The 20,604-nt window shown below is 44.4% G+C and overlaps 1 protein-coding gene across 2 annotated transcripts in view; it reads right to left on the bottom strand.

Annotated features, from left to right (window-relative positions):
• Positions 1-4,036: 4,036 nt before the first annotated feature.
• The window catches only part of COG3 (component of oligomeric golgi complex 3), a 184,460-nt gene continuing 167,892 nt past the window's right edge, over positions 4,037-20,604 (bottom strand). For both annotated transcript variants that reach the window (XM_082246865.1, XM_082246866.1), the window contains exons 21-23: positions 18,850-18,977; positions 18,301-18,399; positions 4,037-4,783 (exon numbers count right to left, since the gene is read on the bottom strand). In XM_082246865.1, coding sequence (XP_082102991.1) covers positions 4,754-4,783; positions 18,301-18,399; positions 18,850-18,977 — 257 coding nt within the window. In that variant the 3' untranslated portion in view covers positions 4,037-4,753. The remainder of the gene's footprint in view (positions 4,784-18,300; positions 18,400-18,849; positions 18,978-20,604) is intronic.

Below are 20,604 nucleotides of genomic sequence, written 5' to 3'. Positions count from 1 at the left end.
TATGTTATAAGCACCATACACACTATTCAGCCCAATACAGGAAGACGTGAGCCTCTTACCATGCCTGAGAAATTGCACATATATCTATCTCAAGAAACCTAAAGTTGGCCACGGACACTAGAGGTTGGTTGAATACCTATGGATAATCTGACCTCAAGAAGGTCCCCCCCCCTATTTAAACCAACATAATATAAACAGGCACGCTTGGATTGCCCAAGCATGTAGGTTTACAGTGAAATCAGGGTGCTATCAAACTATGTTAAGAGAAATGTTAATTGGCCAAATTGATCGAACTTAGAAAATGAAGATTGACCCAGAGATCTGTTGGCCAAGAGTATCTGATGGGGTATCAAGGTGGCCGTACATATGAAGATTGTAGCCTTGTCATATCATCATATCACCTTTACTTTCAGCTGAGCTTTGATCAACTAGCAAAAAAAAAAAAAAAAAATAATAATAATAATAGAGCAATGCCAGAGGAAAAGGACCCAAAGTGCATGACCTTTATGGACTAAAGATCTTAATTCACAAAAACTCCCCACAAGCAGCACACTCTTATAAGTCATTGAGAATAAAAATAGTGAAATCTGATTTTTCTGGGGTAACAAATGTAGTGTCTTATATTCATATATACATAAAGTACTTTTACAAGTGGGAACTCCTCACATCAAGTGTCTGGCAGGCCATCATATTTCATACTGCTTAGATAACTTTACAAATGAGTTACCCACATGCTTTCCCAATGGTACTTTTAAGAGACTTGAACCTTTTTAGACATTTCGTACCCCTCACAGAGTCATTGTGCAGTTTAAAGGTTCCAACAGTGAAGCCCCATGTTTTTTTCAACTACAATATCTTAACAATTTGGGACATCTACCCTCTGAATGCCCAATTCTTTAGATAAAAATGGTCCTTCTACGTACTGCACCAGCATCTTTATGAGCAACCAGTGCATATCACAGTGGTCTTCGTTTAATAAAGGAAGAATTTAAATGTAACGTGCTGTAACCATATCAGCCAAAAAGCCATCCAACCACTTTAATCTGCTCTAAAGCCTAGAGAATATAATAAATCAGGGCTGCTTTTATTAATTTAGCAGATGTTGAGAAATTTGTTAGGTTTTGCTGGGGTTGCTAGACCAAGCAACAAACACTGCAATCTCCAGTTAGGAAAGAGCATTGAGTGACTGTATAAACAACAAAATTACAAGATGGAACTTCAATTTGATGCCCATGGCAATTGGAATTTATATGCGAGGCCCCCATTATCAATGACTATAACTGCTGTAGATGACAAATTTAAATACTGGTTTTAAAACTAGCATCCTCAAAATGGGACGAAGTACAATATATCCTTTCCATGAAGGTCTATTTGAGCAACTGCAAACAAACTTGTTTTATCCAAGTATCACAGGAAGGGATGAATTCCAGCTAGAATTTAATCACAAATGTAATTGTAAGATGGATAATATGTTCATCTGGTAAGATATTTCTAGTTAAAGGTCGTTTGCCAAACTGCTGTTTTATGGTAATGTTTATGCCATTTTCCTTGTGACATTCTTTGTTAATGCACTAATTGGAAAAAAAAGTCACACTAATTCTGCAGTCTTAATTAAAATGTACTTCAATAATATGAGTGGCAAAATCTCCAGGGACCCCTTGTGTTATATATTGGTTTTCTGCACTCACTGTAAATGCATTACACTTATCTCTATGCTCCCTTGACAAGTCTAATGCATTGAGCTATGCTAAACAGCAAAGAGATATTCCTAAGTTTAGCATCTCAAGCAGACTACAGACTCTGTACGCCGCACAAAATATAGATTGGCTGGTACCATTTGCAGGTGTAGGTAATCGTTAGGCCCATATCTGTATGCCCGCTCATCCTGTCTTTAATGCTATATGCATGCAGGTCTCTGTCAAAGTTGGGTAAAAGATTGTTCAGGAGACAGACATATGACCTGTATATACAGCTATAGCTAGCTGTAGGATAAATGGTTTCAAACTATTTGTTGCACCCAATTAGAACCTAGTTGTGCTCTAAAAGAGTGTATGCACACAACTATTGAATCAACACGAAAAACTCACCTTGACCAAGACATAATGTCCTAATGAAAACAACTGGACTTGAAGTTATTGTAAGCAGCATGAACAAATATTGTGTGTCAATATTCATTTATACGGTCTATCTAAAAGCAAGCCAAAGATTATACAATTTTCTTTTCTTCCACAATGGGTAGACAAAAAGACAATTGCTTGATTCCCCCATCAACACAGTCAGTGTTGATGAGGGAATCCCTACGCTATTGTGTTCTGCTAACGGGAAGCCTTTCCTGCTGGCAGAACACAATGATCACTCCTGACTGTTATAGCCACTGGCAGTAATCAAATGCAAAAAATCCAAGAGGCTGCTTGTACTGAAGTCGATCAATGGATTGACTTCTGTACAACCAGCCTGCCCATAGATGGATCGAATCTTGGCTGGTCCATGCTGAACCAGCCAAGTTTCAATTAATCTATGGCCAGCTTAAACTGCACATACAAATATAGATCTGCATTCTGGATATGAGAAATGGCTGCACAAGCTAGTCCATATAGTCTCATTACAAACATTAGCAATGAGCATATACACAAGGAGATACGGTCATCATATCAGATATTTTATCATATCATATTATGTATCCAACCAAATACTGGATGCTGCCTGTGTCCCAAGAGAAGCTACGCATAAATCTGTTCATATGGTAATCAATACATTGCTCTAGGTACAGAAGGTCACACATAGAGCCATGTCCAAAGTGTGTATATCTGGCTTGTTGACAACTGTTTGCATTGTTTCTAAATATGAAGATTACCTCACACCAAACTGCTACTGAACTCAATAACCATTTACCATCTATGGCATGGGTGCCCAACATGTGGCCCTCTAGCTGTTGCGGAACTACAAGTCCCATAATGCCTCTGCCCTTGGGAGTCATGCTTGTAACTGTCAGCCTTGCAATGCCTCATGGGCCTTGTAGTTCCGCAACAGCTAGAGGGCCACAGGTTGAATGCCTATGATCTTTGGCATTCAAAAGGTAGAAAACCTAAAAGCTGTACAAGTTAACCTATGCATGTCCTGTGATCTTCAATTAAAGAGAATGTATAGCCTTTGCAATTTTTTTTTTCTTTTTAGGTATACATGAGAAAAGGAGTCAGATTAATGTAAATAAAATTATTAAGATTGTTAATATTTGCACTGACTGCTTATGACATATGCAGGCTCGGTTTCTTGCTTTGCAATGAATCACAGTGCATCTGCTTTACTGCTTCTTCTCACAATAAAGTAAGGAGTCCTCCAACATATCAAGAACAATGCACTCCCTGTGTAGCTGATATCTTATCTCAACTGTTCAACCTGGTACACACACACACACACACGGAAGGGTTTGAAAGGAAAAAAAAAAACGACATGACACTGTTCTAACACAAGCGATGTTAGTACAGTGGTCTCCCCTGCTGTGTTATTGTGTTCTGACAGGGGGAACCCGACCCCCCCCAACACACGCCGGTCAGTGCTCGTAGCCATTGGCTGAAAGCACTGATCGGATTCAATCGGCTGCTGGATTTTAAGCATACTTATTCTCGCGACTGGCTTGTCAGACAGGCAGCTGTACACAAGGGCCGAAAGTTGGCCGGTTTCTCCTGTAATGGCTGATTTCGACCGATATTTGGCCTGTGTACCGGGCATTAACCAGGGAGGAAGAGTGTTGATATTTGCTAATCTATAGTGCCATCTCTGGTAGGGGAATTCATAAAAAGTTTTGTGGATAAGGAAACCTCCAGTTTTGTGCTCTACAAACTGGAGCGAATTATTATTATTTTTTTTAATTTAGTGCAGCCATAGGGCACACCTTGTGAAAGTGGTGCTATTACGAACTACCTGAATTTGCTGCACATTTCGGTAAAACTACAGAAACTGGCAAAAGCTATTTTTAATTTTGATGGAGGCCATTTTGAAAGACCATACCATCAGAAAAGTGTTATAGATGTTTTATTGAATTCCCCTGCATCTTTTATACAGTACATACACTATGAAAAAGATGCAATTTCAGTTTCTGGCTTTGAACAGGCATTACCACTTTGCCCTGCATTGGTAAACGGACAATGCCTCTTTAAGTGGCCTAATGCAGCTCAACCATACTAGAATGCAAATGCTGATAGTCGGCAAATACATGCAGTTCAGACTGCAAGCTCTTTACCACTGAAACATTGCACAGTGACTCAAATAATTTAAACCTCAAATTCCCAACCTCCCCAACTAAATGTACATATCATCTACTCAGGATCCAGAGTGTTTCTAGCACATTTTGCTCCTAATAAATAAACTTCTATAAACCAGATATTTTCAATAATGGTCTAAAGTTCCTTTAAGTGGATATGCAGCCTGATACTTCTCATTGACAGGGGCCACTAAGCGAACACAAGGGGCTATGGATCATCCTAAAAATGTAACATGAGGCTGTGTGCAGAGTGGACATTTGAAACATCAGTTACGTTGTGACATAAGATTGACTTTCAAGAACACAATTCCAAATAGACCGACTAGAAGCTTTCCAGGGAGTGGAAAACTGCTTTGGTGGTATGCAGGCTCATCTCTCTCCTTATACATCTACGCAATGGCCTGCGGTATGCTGCAGAGTGTCAGTTCTGTATTCCTGCTTTATTCCTCCCTGGAACTCCCAGATTCAGGGGGAAAGTTTAGCAATCATCTGCTATTTTGACATTGACAGCAACAGATTTACCTAAAATGAAAAGGAGGGACAGTTGGATTAGCAAATCACTCATGCAAGATCAATACAAAGTCAACAGTTTTTTTTTTTTTTTTTTCAGTAAACCAATAATGTGTTCATACTTCCAAAAGTGTTGTGTGTGCACTTTTTTTTTTTTTATTTATGCTCTCATACATAGTGTACATTTTATATGGGCTAATGCATTGCATGCATGAGTGCACACATCTCTTTTATAAATCCAGGAGGCATTCATAAGAAGAAACTGTTGTGGTAGTTTCTCTGTGTGCGGATAGACAGCTGTAGGTTGCTATGGTAACACTGAACCATTCCCCTTCAGATGTGTGCAGGGGATAAAATGCACACAAAAACAGTAAAGTTTATGTCAAGGAAGAAATTACTGAAGATGTAATATTGCAGAAAGGAGAATTTTGGAGTGAGTTGGTATAATAATTGGCCCATTGACTGCTAAATTGCTTATTATAAATCTTAGGTTTACCACCCAAGAACATGCATCCATTCAACTGCAGCACTTCTATTTACCCGAGGGGTGACTTACATAAGCTATGAGAAAGGAAAACAAAACAATGTCCCTTCCACAACTGCCATTCAAATCTCAATGGAGCTTCTTTCTGCAAATGTGCAAACAGACAGTTTAAGCACTGCTTTATTAACCAGCCGTGTAGTTTGCTACTGCCCAACACAAATGTATATTATCACATTAAGTTATATTAGGGGATTGTGACAGAAGACAGTAAAACTATAGCCACTCAGGTTATCACAAGGGGATGCAGCTTTGTATTCAGGAAAAAACACTTTTCAGCAAAGGTCACATAACCTTTTTGCCCCACTGTTCTATGCTTACCCAGTGGGCTCCTCCTCCAAAATCACTAAGCAGCCCATTTATAACGGAAGTTGGATCTTTAGATCCGTTTGCCATTAAGCACTGCTGTGCTATGCACAATGCAGCTCAACCCATTCATAATAATTAGGTGTTAGGAACAAAAAAAAAAAAAAAAAATAACTAGGTGTAGCCAGTGAAGTTCTTTTGCATGTTTCAAGAATGCAGCAGGGCTGTTCGACAGAAGCCGGTCTTTTGAACAGCATCTGTTGAACAGACAGTGGTATACATGTACAGGCAGTCCCCGGGTTACAAACAAGATAGGGACTGTAGGTTTGTTCTTAAAGCGGAGTTCCACCCTGGGAATACTTTTTTTTAATAAAAATACCCCCGGGACAGTCAGGGCTAGTACATTCCACAATGGCTAGCCTCTGATCTGTCCCGGGTTGCATTTACCTTTTAGGAGAAATACTTACCTTGAAAAAGTATTGTCCAACGCTGCCATCTCAGGTGTGGGCAGCTTGAAGCCAGCGCGATCCTCTTCTGCGTCCTCTTCCGTCTTCTTCGGTCCCATGATGCACTGCACCGGCCCAGCCGTCACTTCTGGTGCGCGCGCGTCATCCCTCCACAGAAGCTGTTTAGAAGAGAATGACGCGCGCGCCCCAGAACTGACATCAGGGCCGGTGCAGGCGCAATGATTCCTGGGAGCGATGACGTTCAGCTCCCAGGAACCATTGCAAAACTAGGAAGGGACGACGGGCCGTGGCCGCCGAGGGGAGGAAGAAGGAAGTAAGGTAAGTATATTTTCTTCTATACGAGGTAAGTAAAAAAAAAAAAAATGCGATTATCCATTTGTTTTTCAGGTGACCCGGAGCGAGAAGATGGAGGCAAGTATAAATTTAGGGTGGAACTCCACTTTAAGTCGAATTTGTTTGTAAGTCGGAACAGGTACATTTTTTAAGTGTAGCCAAAAGAATGCATTTTAAGTTTTTTGGATAGCATAGGGAAGGGGTAACACCCCTGTACCATTTGTTTTGATGTCTATACCCCTGTTCAGAAGATTTCAACTCACTTTCTGGTCCTATGACAACTGGATTTTGAAAAATTTGGGTTATTGTGGAAACAAGGATTGGTGATAAAGCTTCAGTGGAGACACCTTTTCCCATGAGAACTCTTACAGGAGTGAATTTCTCTTCTAAGGGTAGATTTCTCCTCACTTCCTGTTGTCTCTCTCCGTGTGTAAGTAGGAGTCGTTTGTAAGTCGGATGTTTGTACAGAAAGTTGGATCGTTCCTACTGACCTGGCCAACTTTCAGTGCATGTGTGTGTGTGTATATATATATATATATATATATCTATATATATATATATAGATATATAGATATATATATATATATCTCCACTGGAGATAAAAATTAGAGAACAATTTATGAACGCTTCTTTCAGAAAGAATGTAATCTTTATTGCTTAACATTTGATCAATTTTTTGTTGTGGCTATCCCATGCTAACAGAACAGTGTTTTTCAAAATAACCAAGGCACGTAAAAAAAAAAAATTGGATTTTTATCTTACTGTAAAATCCTTTTCTCTGATGCTCATTGACGGACACAGTTCCAGAATCTTCACGACCATTGGGTTATGCTGCCCCCTACAGGAGAAGGACACTAGGCAGGAAAAAAACTTTACCACGCCCATGGGGCAGTCCTAGGGAATATAATCCCACTCTCTGCATAGGCACAAAAAAACAACCCAACTCAATAGAGGGGTGGGTGCTGTGTCCATCAATAGACATCAGAGAAAAGGATTTTACGGTAAGACAAAAATCAAATTTTCTCTTTTGTTCATTGACGGACACAGCTCCAGAATCTTCATGACCATTGGGACGTCCCAAAGCAGTGTTCAACATGAGGGGTAGGGAAAAACACAGAAAAAAAAAAATTCCTCAAGGCTAAACTAAGCCAACCAGGTATTATGGAGCTCACCTGAAAAAAACAAAAAAAAACAATACACCCTCAAAGAGGACCAGGTCCTCTTAAACAGCAGCCTGCAAAACCATGCGGCCAAAAGCAGCACCCGCTGATGCCAACACATCCACCTTATAAAACTTTGTGAAAGTGTGCACCGATGACTAGGTGGCCACCTTGCAAGCCTGCATCACTGACGACTGATGACAGAAAGGCCCAAGAGCCACTAAGCACCAGAGTAGAATGCGCCTTAACAGGGAAAGGAGGAACCTGACCCTTGATTGAATAGGCATGCACCCCCATCTGTCTGATCCATCTGGAAATGGTTGCGGCAGATGCAGCCGTCCCTTTCCGAGGTCCATCAGTAAGGACAAATAATGAGTCTGAATTCTTAAAGGACAAAACGGTTGCCGCAAGGTATACCCTGATCGCCCGAACCCCATCAAGAGAATGCAAGGCAATCTCCACAGGATGATTAGGCTTAGGATACAGGGAAGGCAACACAATGTCTTCATTCAGATGGAAACCAGAAACAACCCAAGGAAGGAACGACTGACAAGGACGAAGCACCACTTTCTCTCTGTGAACCATCAGTTAAGGTAAACAAGACAGCGCCGCCAGCTCCGACACCCTGCGTGCAGAAGTAATAGCCACCTTCAGGGACAATGTAAGCAGAAGAATCTCACAAATATTTTCGAAAGGCGGTTTCTGAAGAACCGACCGCACCAAATTGAGGTCCCATGGAGGCAACGCAGACCGCACTAGGGGAGCCAAATGACGAACCCCCTGAATAAAGGTGCGAACCAAAGAATGCGTAGCCAAAGGACATTGAAAGAAAACCGCCAAGACCAAAACCGTCCTAGAGGTAGATTTTCTAGCTTTCAACAGTGTCTGAATCACAGATACTGGCCCCCAAGAGCCATCAGTGCATCTGTGGCGTCGACCAGAGGATCCCGAGACCGTGCCACAAATCTCTGTACCTTTCTGTTGAGACGATAGGCCAACAGGTCTACCTCGAGAGATCCCCACCGGAGATACAGCTGATGAAACACCTCCGGATGTAGTGACCATTCTCCCTGGTCCAACGCCTGTCGACTGAGGTAATCTGCCTGCTGATTTTCAAACCATGGAATATGCACAGCAGAGAGGGCTGAAACCAAGTGTTATGCCCACGTTAGAATGCCAGCTACTTCTCGAGCTGCCAGGACACTTCTTGGGCCCCCTTGGTGATTGACATAAGCCACGGCCATGGCATTCTCTGATTGACATAAGCCACGGCCGTGGCATTCTCCGATTGAATCCTTACCGGACACCACTGAAGGCGATTTATCCAATGAGTCAGACAAAGTCTGATCACCCAAAGTTCCAGTATATTGATCGATAGTCTGGACTCTTCCATAGTCGAGACCCCCTGAGCACAATCCGTGCCAGGAACGCCTCCCCACCCTAACAGGCTGGCATTCCAGGTGACCACCGTTCATTACAGAGGAAGGAAGGATTTGCCCTGTCAAAGCGCCAGAGAGCAAAGCCACAAGATCAGGGACTCTCTCATACCCTGGAAGTCTGGTCCACAGACCAGCATTTCAGCCCTATCATTCGCCGAAGGACCACTGCTGTCACGGACAGCCTGGAGACTAAGGGAGCCACATCCAGAAAGGCATTACAGACAAACTGCAACCCCTGGACCAACTGGTCTGCGAGCTCTGTAAAGGCAGGGGGAAGCTGTTTCCCCTCCAGATTCTGGTGCAAAATCCTTACCCACTCCATCAGAGTCTGGGACACCAAGGCTATAGTGAACACCGGCCTAAGGACCATACCGGCCACAGTAAACATGTGGCGGACCAAAGTCTCGGCTCTCCTGTCAAAAGAATCTTTGAAAGCCAAAGACTCCTCCACCGGAATTAGAGCGGATTTATTCAGCCTGGAAACCTGAGAATCCACCACAGGTGGGACTGTCCACTTTTTCAACAGGGACTCCTTAAAGAGATACTGTCTAGGAAAATGCTTAGGTATTGCCATATTGCGTTTAGGGCAACCCCCCCGCTTTTGAGGATCTGCTGGTACCAAAAGGGACCGGCGCCCCAGTCGCAGCAGCAGCTGCATCCTCCATCTTTAAAGTTTCCTGCCCTGAATCCATCAGTCAATCCACCAGCGCCTTTTCATGTGTGGCTGCAGTAGAAAAGGAATAATCCTAACTAGAGCACTTAGGGTGCGTGGACGCATACCCAGCAGGGTGATTCTCATCCACAGCGGCCCGACCAGACTCCGAACCTGATGAGAGAGGTGGCAGGTGAAGACGGGGATGCTTTTGGCTAGTCCGTTTTTGCAGGACCAAATCAACTTTGGACACTAAGGATTCCAGGACCGCCGTCAGTGCAGACAGAGATAACTGGGACTCAAAGGGCCCCGCAGCCTCTGAGAGGGAATCAGGAGGCGAAATGTGCTCCAGGGACTCCATGAGTTAACCAGGGGAACCACACAGGCAAAATGAAAAGCACTGCTATATATGACCCCCCCCAGCGCCACGCGCTAGTGGCATCACAGGTCCCAGTATAATCAGCGGCTGCCACAGCAGAAAGGAGAGCAATCAAAGGCACCAGCGGACAGGCACTGAGAGAAGCACCAGATGCTGCACACCATGTGGCGATCGGGAGGAAAGAGGAAGACCAGGAGTCCACACCAGGGGATAAGGAGGCGCTCCCTCCACTGAATTCACTGCCCATAAAGCTCAAAAAACATGGCCGCCGCTATTTTCAATGGGAAACCACAATAATATGACAGTTTAACTACACAAACATGGCTGTTGATTACATAGCCAACCATCTACAGCAAAATGGCGGCTCCACGCTGAGCCCATGCGGCTCCTGGGACCCATAGGGGACCTCAAGGGACAAATCTAGCAGGAAGGAGAGGCCCTGGCAGAAGTCCCCACAAGGACAACTACCCCCGAAAACCTTGTCGGCTGCCGGCGGTGCAACCCCCCCCCCCCTCCTGCTCAACACCCCAAAACAGACTTGGACAGACCCCGATATATGGGGGGGGACACCATGTAGGAAGCAGGGGAACCCAGGGGTCCAACCATCTGGGGGTTCGACAGTCCCAGGGAGGGGCCCACGTCCACCCCAAAAGACCAACAGGGGAGGGGGGGGCACTACTTACTACACCATGGAACCGCATGGGCACCGCTCCGGACAGACCACCACTCCACTGGAATGGGGGTGCTGTCGCCCAGGAGGCACGCTGCGACTCAGGCTTGGACAGGTCGTATGTGCCCTCTCGAGAAGTTTAACTCGTAGGCCACCCCCCGTCCAGTGAGGCTATGTTGCAGCTGACTCAGCGCAGAACTGAGACCTGCACGCACTTGCTGGTCAGACTGGGGGGACCCTCTGGATCTAGTAGATATCCAGTCGCCAAGTCCAGCAGTTGATTGTAGTTTTCACTGGAACAGAAAATAAGAGGAAAAAATTCCATTCAAAAAGAAAAAAATGCTAGGACCAGAGATCCCAGCAAGGAACTAGGTTCTTACTCCTGAGTAGGCAGAAAAAAAAATAAAGTGCCTATAGCAGAGAGTGGGAGCATATCCCCTTGGCCTGCCCCATAGGTGTGGTAAATTTTTTTCCTGCCTAGTGTCCCACTCCTGTAAGGGCAGCATAACCTAATGGTCATGAAGATTCTGGAGCTGTGTCCATCAATGAACGAAAGAGAAATGGGATTTTTGTACTTACTGTCGAGTTCATCGACAGACACAGCGCTCCATAAATTAAAACTACTGGGTTATATTACCTCCTCCAGGAGTAGGACTAGGCAGAACAAAAAAAAGACATGGCTACGCCCATGGGCCATCCTCAGCTTGGTATATAACCCCCTCTCTGCTCTAGGTAATCAGTTTAGTAGCAAGCAGTAATCAAAATGTCCGTCAAACTCAGAGAAATGAATTTTACGGTAAATACAAAAATCCCATTTTCTCTTTCGTTCATCGACGGACACAGTGCTCCATAAATCAGAACTACGGAGACGTCCAAAAGCAGTGCCAAAAGGAAAATGAGGGGTGGGGAAAATAACCCAAGGCTAAACATAAGAGCCCTTAACGAGGACATAGGAGCCTTAATCGGATCACAGGAGGCAGCTGTTTAGGAGGGAACAGCCCCTCTTAACCACTTAAGCCCCGGAAGATTTTACCTCCTTCCTGACCAGGGCCTATTTTGCGATTCGGCACTGCGTGACTTTAAGGACAATTGCGCGGTCGTGTGACGCTGTACCTAAACGAATTTGACGTCTTTTTTTTCCCACAAACAGAGCTTTCTTTTGGTATTTGATCACCTGTGCGATTTTTTGATCATGCGCTATAAACAAAAAAAAGAGCGTCAATTTTGCAAAAATAACAATATTTTCCACATTTTTGTATATGAAATTCCCCCCAAAAAAATGTAAAAAAATCGAAATTTTTTAACATTTTAGGCCAATTTGTTTTAGGCTACCTATGTTTGGTAAAAAAATAAATAAATAAATAAATAAATAAATAAATAAATCGTGTGCGTTTACTAAGGGAAAGATTATTGTCATTTTTGTTGTTTCTTTTTTTTTTTGCGGGACTGCGACATTGCGGCGGACAGATCGGATTCTTGACTGACATTTTTGACACTTTTGGGGTTACCAGTGACATTACTACAGTAATCAGTGCTATACACATGCACTGTTACTGTAAAAATGACACTGGCAGGGAAAGAGTTAACTTTATTTGAGAGGGAGGGGTTAAGTGTGTCCCTAGGGGCGTGATTCTTACTGTGATTGGATGTGGCTACTTGTGTAAGAACAGAGATCAACGGTCCTAAATAGTAGAACCGTATGATCTTCATTCTTACACAGGGGAGAATGACAGGCGGCTGTGTTTACATTAGCCGCCTGCCTTTCTCCCGCTCTAACGGACGATCGTGAGTGCCCGGCGGACATCGGGTCCGCCGGGCACACACGCGGGGGGGGGGGTCCGTGAGCGAGCCGGAGCGCGCCTCCAGCGGCGCACGCTAGCTCCCCAGAGCCTCACAGGCTAGTGACGTAGACCTACGTCGCTTTGCCTGTGAGGGACTGACTGCCGACGTAAATCGTCGTTAGGCAGTCGACAAGTGGTTAAACAGCAGCCTGCAAAACTTTGCGGCCAAAAGAAGCATCCACAGATGCCAAAGTATATACCTTATAGAATTTTGTGTAGGTATGCATCTATGACCAAGTGGCCACCCTGCAAACTTCCGATATGGATGCCCGATGATGGAAGGCCCAAGAAGTACCCAGCGCCTGAGTAGAATGCACCGTGACAGGGAAAGTTGGAACCTGCCCTTTAATGGAATAGGCCTGAGTCACCTTCTGTCTGATCCATCTGGAGATGGTAGCTGAAGACGCGGCCAGTCCTTTTCTCGGTCTGCCTGTAACCACAAAAAGCGAGTCTGACTTCCGAAAGGACTCAGTAGCTGCCAGATACACCAGAATCTAACAAACCACATCCAAGGTATGCAAAGCAAATTCCTTGGGATGAGCCGGCTTGGGACACAAGGAAGGTAACACAATGTCCTCATTCAAATGGAAGTCAGAGACAACTTTGGGTAGGAATGATGAACAGGGACTAAGAACCCCTTTATTCCTATGAACCACCAAATAGGGACTACGACAGGATAATGCCACCAATTCCAATACCCTGCAGGGCGAGGTAATAGCCACCAAGAATGTCACCTTCTGGGATAACGTAAACAAGGGAATCTCCAGAATATTCTCAAATGGAGGTTGCTGGAGAACTGAAAGCACTTTTGAATCCCACGGCGGCAAAAGAGACTGTACAGGTGGAGCCACATGTCGAACCCCCTGAATGAAGGCACGAACTAAAGAGTGCGTGGCTAGGGGTTGCTGAAAGAAGACTGCCAGGGCAGACACCTGGCCCTTAATGGTACTTAAGGCTAACTTCTGATCAATGCCCCGTTGAAGAAAGGTTAGGATCCAAGCCACAGAAAAGGACCAAGGATGGGTGCCAATCAACTCACACCAAGAAATGTACGCTTTCCACGTACGATCGTATATCTTGCTGGAAGACGACTTCTTCTCCTTCACCATAGTAGGGATCACTGATCCAGACAAACTTCTATCCCTCAGTACCAGGCTTTCAAAAGCTAAGCCATTAAAACTAGCAAGTGTAAAGCAGGATGTAGATCAGCCCTTGGGACAACTGGTCTTCTCTGAGAGGAAGCCCCCAAGGGGCATTTACGGCCACCAGGATGATTGGAAGATCCTCACTCTTGATTCCTTGCAGGAACTGCGGAAGCAGCCTAAGCCAAGCACGATACTTGTCTCAAACAAACGATTGCCTTAAAAGGGCAGACCAATGAAAGCTTTCTTGGAGGTTTGGTCTGCGGACCAATTCTTAAGCCACAGCATGCGCCTAATCACCACCGCTGAAACAGAAAGTTTGGACAGCTTAGGAGCAGTATCCAAAGCTGCATCACAATCAAACTGCAGCCCAAGAACCAACTGGTCTGCTAAATCAACATAAGCAGTGGGGACCTGCTCACCCCCCAGACCCTGGTGCAAAAGCTTGGCCCATTCAGTTAGGGTCTGAGACACAAGGGCTGAGGCAAAGACTGGCCGCAATGCTGAACCAGCCATAGTAAACACAAAGCGTGTCACAGCCTCCGCTTTCCTGTCAGCCGGGTCCTTAAAAGGATGGGGATTCCTCTACTGGGGTCATGGTTGATTTATTCAACTAGGAAACAAAAGGGGCCACCACTGGTGGACTAATCCACTTTTTTAAAAGGGACTCCTCAAAAGGGTAACGTACAGCAAAACGTTTGGGGACCACAAACGGTAATTTTGGTTGCTCCCATTCCTCACAGGAAAACCTGTTAAAATAGGGCACATGAGGAAACACCTTTGGAGTACGAGGTGACTTAAGCGTACCAAACGACACAGCCACGCCTGTGGCTACATCAGCCACATCCTCCATTTTTAAAGTCTTACGCACTGTAGTAATAAGTGCGTCTACCAGCGCTTTTTCATTCGCTGCTGCGACCATGGAGGAATCATCTTCACTATCAGATGGATCTGGGGGTGTGATATTAAGCCCCCCTGGACAGGCCACGTCCACGGCAGCATCAAGCTCAGAACCAGATGAGACAGACTGAGCAGGGGAAGGCAAGGAACGCTTCCTCCTGGGCCTTTGCCCATACGCCACTTCCACCTGGGAAGCTAAAGACTGCAGGACCGCAGTCAGTGCAACCATGGGAAGCTGGGGTTCCAAGGGACCTGCCACCTTCATGAGGGGGTCAGTGGGGTAGATGTGACCCTGAGGCTCCATAGGGAAAGGAAGACCTTGCAGTACAAAAACTATCTTTTGGCACCACTAAAGGATCCCTTCAAGGCTCAGGGTACCTATCAGCGGAGAGAGAGAGAGATAACATGGACCCCCAAGTGCTCATCCTACCGACCAGAGGAGCACCGAGAATTCGAACCCAGCATAATTATGGATGCCATCCCTGTTCATATGTCCCGGGCATAGGAAGAGGAAACTGAGGAAGGGGAGGAGCTTCGGCATCCCCACAAGGCTTCGGTTGTCTCCAGCGTCTCCCGGACTAAGGGAAAATGGCCCCCGTGACATCATCGGGCTACACAAATATGGCCACCAGCCAGAGACCAGCGAGACTAAGGGAAAATGGCCGCCATCAGCTACAGATGTTGATGCATGCTGGCAGGATCTTCCCTGCGCCCTCTGCAACGCTGCACCTTCTGCAAGGGGACCCCCCTCCCCTGAAGATAGGACACACGTTAAGGGGAGATGGCACTGCGCACTCTGCACCAGACACCAGTCTCTGCACTGGGACCCCCCTGCACTATACAAACACTGCAAACCGTAGGGCATGCACCTAGGGGTCTCCTACACTGGGACCCCTCCAGACTACTAGGGCCAGACGCACACTATCCCAGGACCCTGACAGAGTGGGGATAGCGGGAGAGACCACAGGGGTCTCCGTTGCATTCTCTGTCCCCCACCAGACTCCAGGTCCAGACAGGGGGGGGGGGAGCCCAGCTTGCTGAGGGATTTAAGGATGGGAGGAGGGAACCTGTAGAGGCAGGTCTGACCGTCCCTGGAGGTTACCCGTGTCCACCCCAAAAAAACACCAAATGGGTAGAGGGGTGGACTGTACTTGCCCTTCCATGGTGCAGGTAACGCTCCAGTGCAGAATCCTTGCCACTGAAGTAGAGGAGCTGTCAGCCAAGGGACTGCTGGAATTCAGACCCAAGCCCGGTCGTATGCGACCCTGCGAGACGTTTAACTCGAGGCTGACGCAGCCGACCTAGCGCGCAGCTGCAGTCTGCACGCGTGTGCTCGCTGGCTGGGCTGGGGGGATCACTGGATCTAGATTACCCAGCCCGTCAGTTGATTGAAGATCTCCCGGGAGAAAAAAGATGCAAGGAAGAAGAAAAAAAAAAATAGCTATGACCAGAGATCCCAGCCAGGAGCCTAGGCCCTTACTCCTGACTAGGCAGATTAAAATATTACCTAGAGCAGAGATGGGTTAAATACCAAGCGGAGGATGGCCCATGGGCATAGCCAGGTGTTTTTTGTACTGCCTAGTCCTACTCCTGGAGGAGGCAATATAACCTAGTAGTTTTGATTTATGGAGTGCTGTGTCCGCCGATTAACTCAGAAAAATAGATTTTTCAGTAAGTACAAAAATCCCATTTCTCTTTCGTTTATTGATGGACACAGCTCCAGAATCTTCATGACCATTGGGTTAGGTTGCTCTTACAGGAGTAGGACACTAGGCAGGAAAAAAACGTTACCACGCCTATAGGGCAGTCCCAGGGGGATATACTCCCACTCTCTGCTATAGGAGTAAGGACCTAGTTCCTTGCTGGGATCTCTGGTCCTTGCATTTTACAACCCAGTAGTTATAATTTATGGAGCGCTGTGTCCGTCAATGAATGGAAGAGAAACCTTTATTTTGTGGAAGACACAATGATCAAAATTAGAGAACAGCAACGACTGTAGCATGGAGAAAGATTACAACTAAAATCAACAATTAGTAGGAAGTGTACAGACCCTTCCTTTGAATGACTTCAGCACATCTGTGGCCATAGGACATCACTAGTCTCTCACACTGCTCTGGTGTGATTTTGTTCCACTTTTCTTCCAGTTTTGTTCCACAGTTCGGGGACTGTAGTGGGTTTCTTGGCCATACTTTGTCGCCAAGGATCTTCCAGAGGTTAAGTTTAGATCAGGATTCCGGGCTGGCCATTTCATTATTTCAATGTTTTCAGCTTCAAGGAACTGCTTTACCCATTTTGCTGTGTGACAGGGGGCATTGTCGTGCACGAAAATTGCTGGCTGATTGGGTGATGAATGCAGGGAAGGAACTGAATGCTGTCAAAGAAGGTTCTGATAAACACTTGCATTCACTCTGCCATGTAGCTGTATAAGAGGCCCAACTCCTGCTGCAGAAAACATCCCCCAAATCATGACGCTTCTCCCTCCACCTTTCACTGACTTCTTTACACACTTTGGGTTCAGTCTTTCCCCAGTTTGACGACAAACATGCTGTTTCCCTTTGGACCCAAATAAATTAAACTTGCTTTCATCATTAAAGTGAACTTTTGACCAGTTCTCTGTTCTTTTTCAAATCTCATTGAAGTTTTTTTATTCTGTGCTTCAAAATATATGTAACTAAGTAGTGATCCTGACATTTTGGAAAATGTAGGTTGTTCTCTAATTTTGATCTCCACTGTATGCAATATGTATACATATAAATACACAGCAGGTCGAGTTAATGCCAAAGAGCTCAATTTTGGTCTCATCTGACCACAGCGCTTTCTCCCAGTCCTTCTCTGAATTATTTAGATGTCCATTAGCATGACTGTACATGTGTCTTCTTGGGGAGGGGGACTCATTGTGATTGGAGGAAGAAAAATGCTAAGAACACCATGCCTACAGTCGAGCATAGAGGTTGAAACACTATGCTTTGGGGCTGTTTCTCTGCTAGAAGTGCAGACCAAGTTTGCCACATTAAGGGGTCAATGGATGGGGCCAAGTATTGTACACTCTTGGATGAGAACCTCCTTCCCTCAGCCAGAACACTGAAGATGGGTCATGGATGGGTCTTTCAGCATGACAATGACTCAAAACATACCGCTAATGCAACAAGGAGTGGCTCCAGAAGAAGCAAATTAAAGTTATGAAGTGGCCTAGCCAGTCTCCAGACCTTAATCCCATAGAAAATTAATAGAGGAGCTGAAACTTCGAGTGACAGCCAAGTGATAATCAAGAAACCTTAAGGATTTAGAGAAGATCTGTAAAGAGTGGACCAAAATTCCTCCTGAGATGTGTGCAAACCTGGTAACCAACTACAACAAACGTATCCCCTCTGTGCTTGCCATTCAAGGGTTTCTTTACCAAGTACTAAGTCATGTTCTGCTTGTGGATCAAATACTTATTTTTCTCACTGAACTGCAACTCAATTTATAACATTTGTATCATGTGTGTTTTCTGAATTTTTGGTTGATATTCTGTCTCTATCATTAAAAATTCACCTATGATAAAAATTATAGACCCTTTATTTCTTTGTAAGTGGGCAAACTTACAAAATCTGCAGGGGATAAAATGTTTATTTTCCCCACTGTATTTGTAAAGCACTGCATAAAACTGATGGTGCTATGCAAATACCTGTAATAATAAAAACCACAGTATACATGTACCTGCTCCATTGAAGGACAAGCAATGATCTGTAAATCCTCACTACTGAATTCTTCTTTTAATAACATGTGAATCTTCTGGAAGACTTGCTGAATGTTACTCTGTAATACAAGAAGATGAAATTCCACATTTCAACAGGGAGGCCAAAAAAAATGTGTGGAAAAAATGTTGCCGACACTTTTTTTTGTTAACAGTCTCTTGGTATCAGTTATGGCCTTTGAGGAGGATATTCAATAGCTTACCTAATGCCCTACACATTCCAACAAGCAGCTACACATTTTCTAAAATATAAGACATATAGAACTCCAATACTGAAAAGATGGAATGTGCTTGATACTGTAAATACAAAAATAAACCATGCAAATATTTGTATAAATTATTATCCTGCTCTATATCTGTACCCACATCTATACTAAACCATACTCAATGTATGTATGAAAGGTAGGTCTGTCTATGCTTCTTAATTGACGAGGCAGTAAAAGTTGTTAAGTACCTAAGAGGAAACGGCCACTGACAGAATACAATACCATCTGTTTCAAGCATTTACTCACCCGAACAGGCTTGAAAAGAATGAACTCTGTGTCTTTGTTTGCTAGATACAATGACATGCTCCTCAGTGTTCCCGGCAGTTTAGTCTTAATGGTTTTGTAGGTAGAAGATACCAAGTCATTTATCTTTACTGTAAAAGAAGCATATTATTGAACAATGAACAGCATAACAGAAAAAAGTATACCATACAAAAAACATAGTTTAGAAGAAAATGTCTTAAACATAAATAATGAATACCTTTGTGTGGGCTACTCTGTACCATGAAGCAGTGGGATTTTGACTAAGGTGGTTTATGAATGATCTCTATAGGTAGGAGGTGTAAGGCCAAGTTCAATATTTTTTGGCCGATGTACTTTAAAGTATAGTTATAAGGTCTATACCAAAGAACAAAAATTGTTTATATTGCAGCTTGCCATTCCCTAGATGTGGTAGCTGCATTCGTTTTTCTTTTTTACCCTTCATTTTCAGCTGGTGAAGCTACAAATAACATTCTTCTGATACTGGGGTGACTACTCTCACTCCCTTACGTTTTTCAAGGAAGAGAAGTCCTCTACCTCTCAACAACATAGTGGGGAGGAAAGCTGTAGTCCATAGAGGCTAACTGGGTAGGGTGAAAACACTGCTTAAAATACCACTGCTGAGAGCCAGGAACATAGGAGCTCACTGGATTTTTGACAGAATTTAGGTGGATCTAACAGCAGAACGTTTTTTACCTCAACTCTATGCACCAAAGTTAAAAAAAAAAAAAAAAAAATTCTGGGTGCATCCCCTCCCCCCATACTTACCTAAACCCCATCTCGATCCAGTAATGTGCATGAGAGCATCGGCTCTCCCGAGTCTCTCTCTCCTAACTGGCTCACACAGCAGTAGGCGTCACTGGCTCCTGCTGCAGTCAATCATAGCCAGTGAGTCAATGAGGAGAAAATGGGGGTGGGCCGAGGCGTTCTGTGTGTGTGAATGGACAATGTACACTCACAGGAGCATGGCTCGGGAGCAAGCCTGCTTGAGGGCCCCATAACAAGAGACTTTCTACAGGGGAGAAGAGCCAGGACTACCGACGGGGGACCCAAAAAGAAGAGGATCGGGACTACTCTGTGCAAAATCATTGCACAGGGCAGGTAAGTATAACATGTTGAGTTTTTTTTAAATCACAACCTTTACCCATGCACATCACTTTAATGCATATTTTTTAGACTATCAACCAGACAGCAAGAATATCTAATAAACAGGCAAAAAATTTGGGGGAGCATACCCATGTATTTCTAAAGCTGCTGCAGCTATGAACCAAAAGACATGTATATTAAAAAAGAATAGCGCGCAAATGCAAAAGAAATAACTACCAAATCTGAAGACAATCCATAAATAAAAATGGGGGTTTGGTCCCACCACATGGCCATATCGTGCTTAAGCCCACTACTGCGTCAAAGTACCCCATTATCAGTGGGTCCTACACTATCCATGAAAAAGAGATGAATCCAGCCCTTCTAACCCTTGGAGATAATACTCCTTGCTGGGAAGGATGTGCAAATGCACTACAGGGGAAGAATATCTAAATGGTTTACATAAAGTGCTTAGAATAGCAAACTGTTTTGTAGCTGAATGCATGCCTTGCATTAACCACTTAAGGACCAGGTCTAATTCTGACAATTGTTAACAAGTTAAAATCAGTATTTTTTGCTAGAAAAGTACTTCGAACCCCTAAACATTATATATTTTATTTTAGCAGAGACACGAGAGAATAAAATTGGAGATTGTTG

This window comes from Pelophylax lessonae, assembly GCF_965119305.1.
Source record: "Pelophylax lessonae genome assembly, chromosome: 2".
Lineage (NCBI taxonomy): Eukaryota > Metazoa > Chordata > Amphibia > Anura > Ranidae > Pelophylax > Pelophylax lessonae.
Note: the sequence above shows the minus strand (reverse complement) of the source record. Positions and strands in the feature narration are given on the sequence as shown.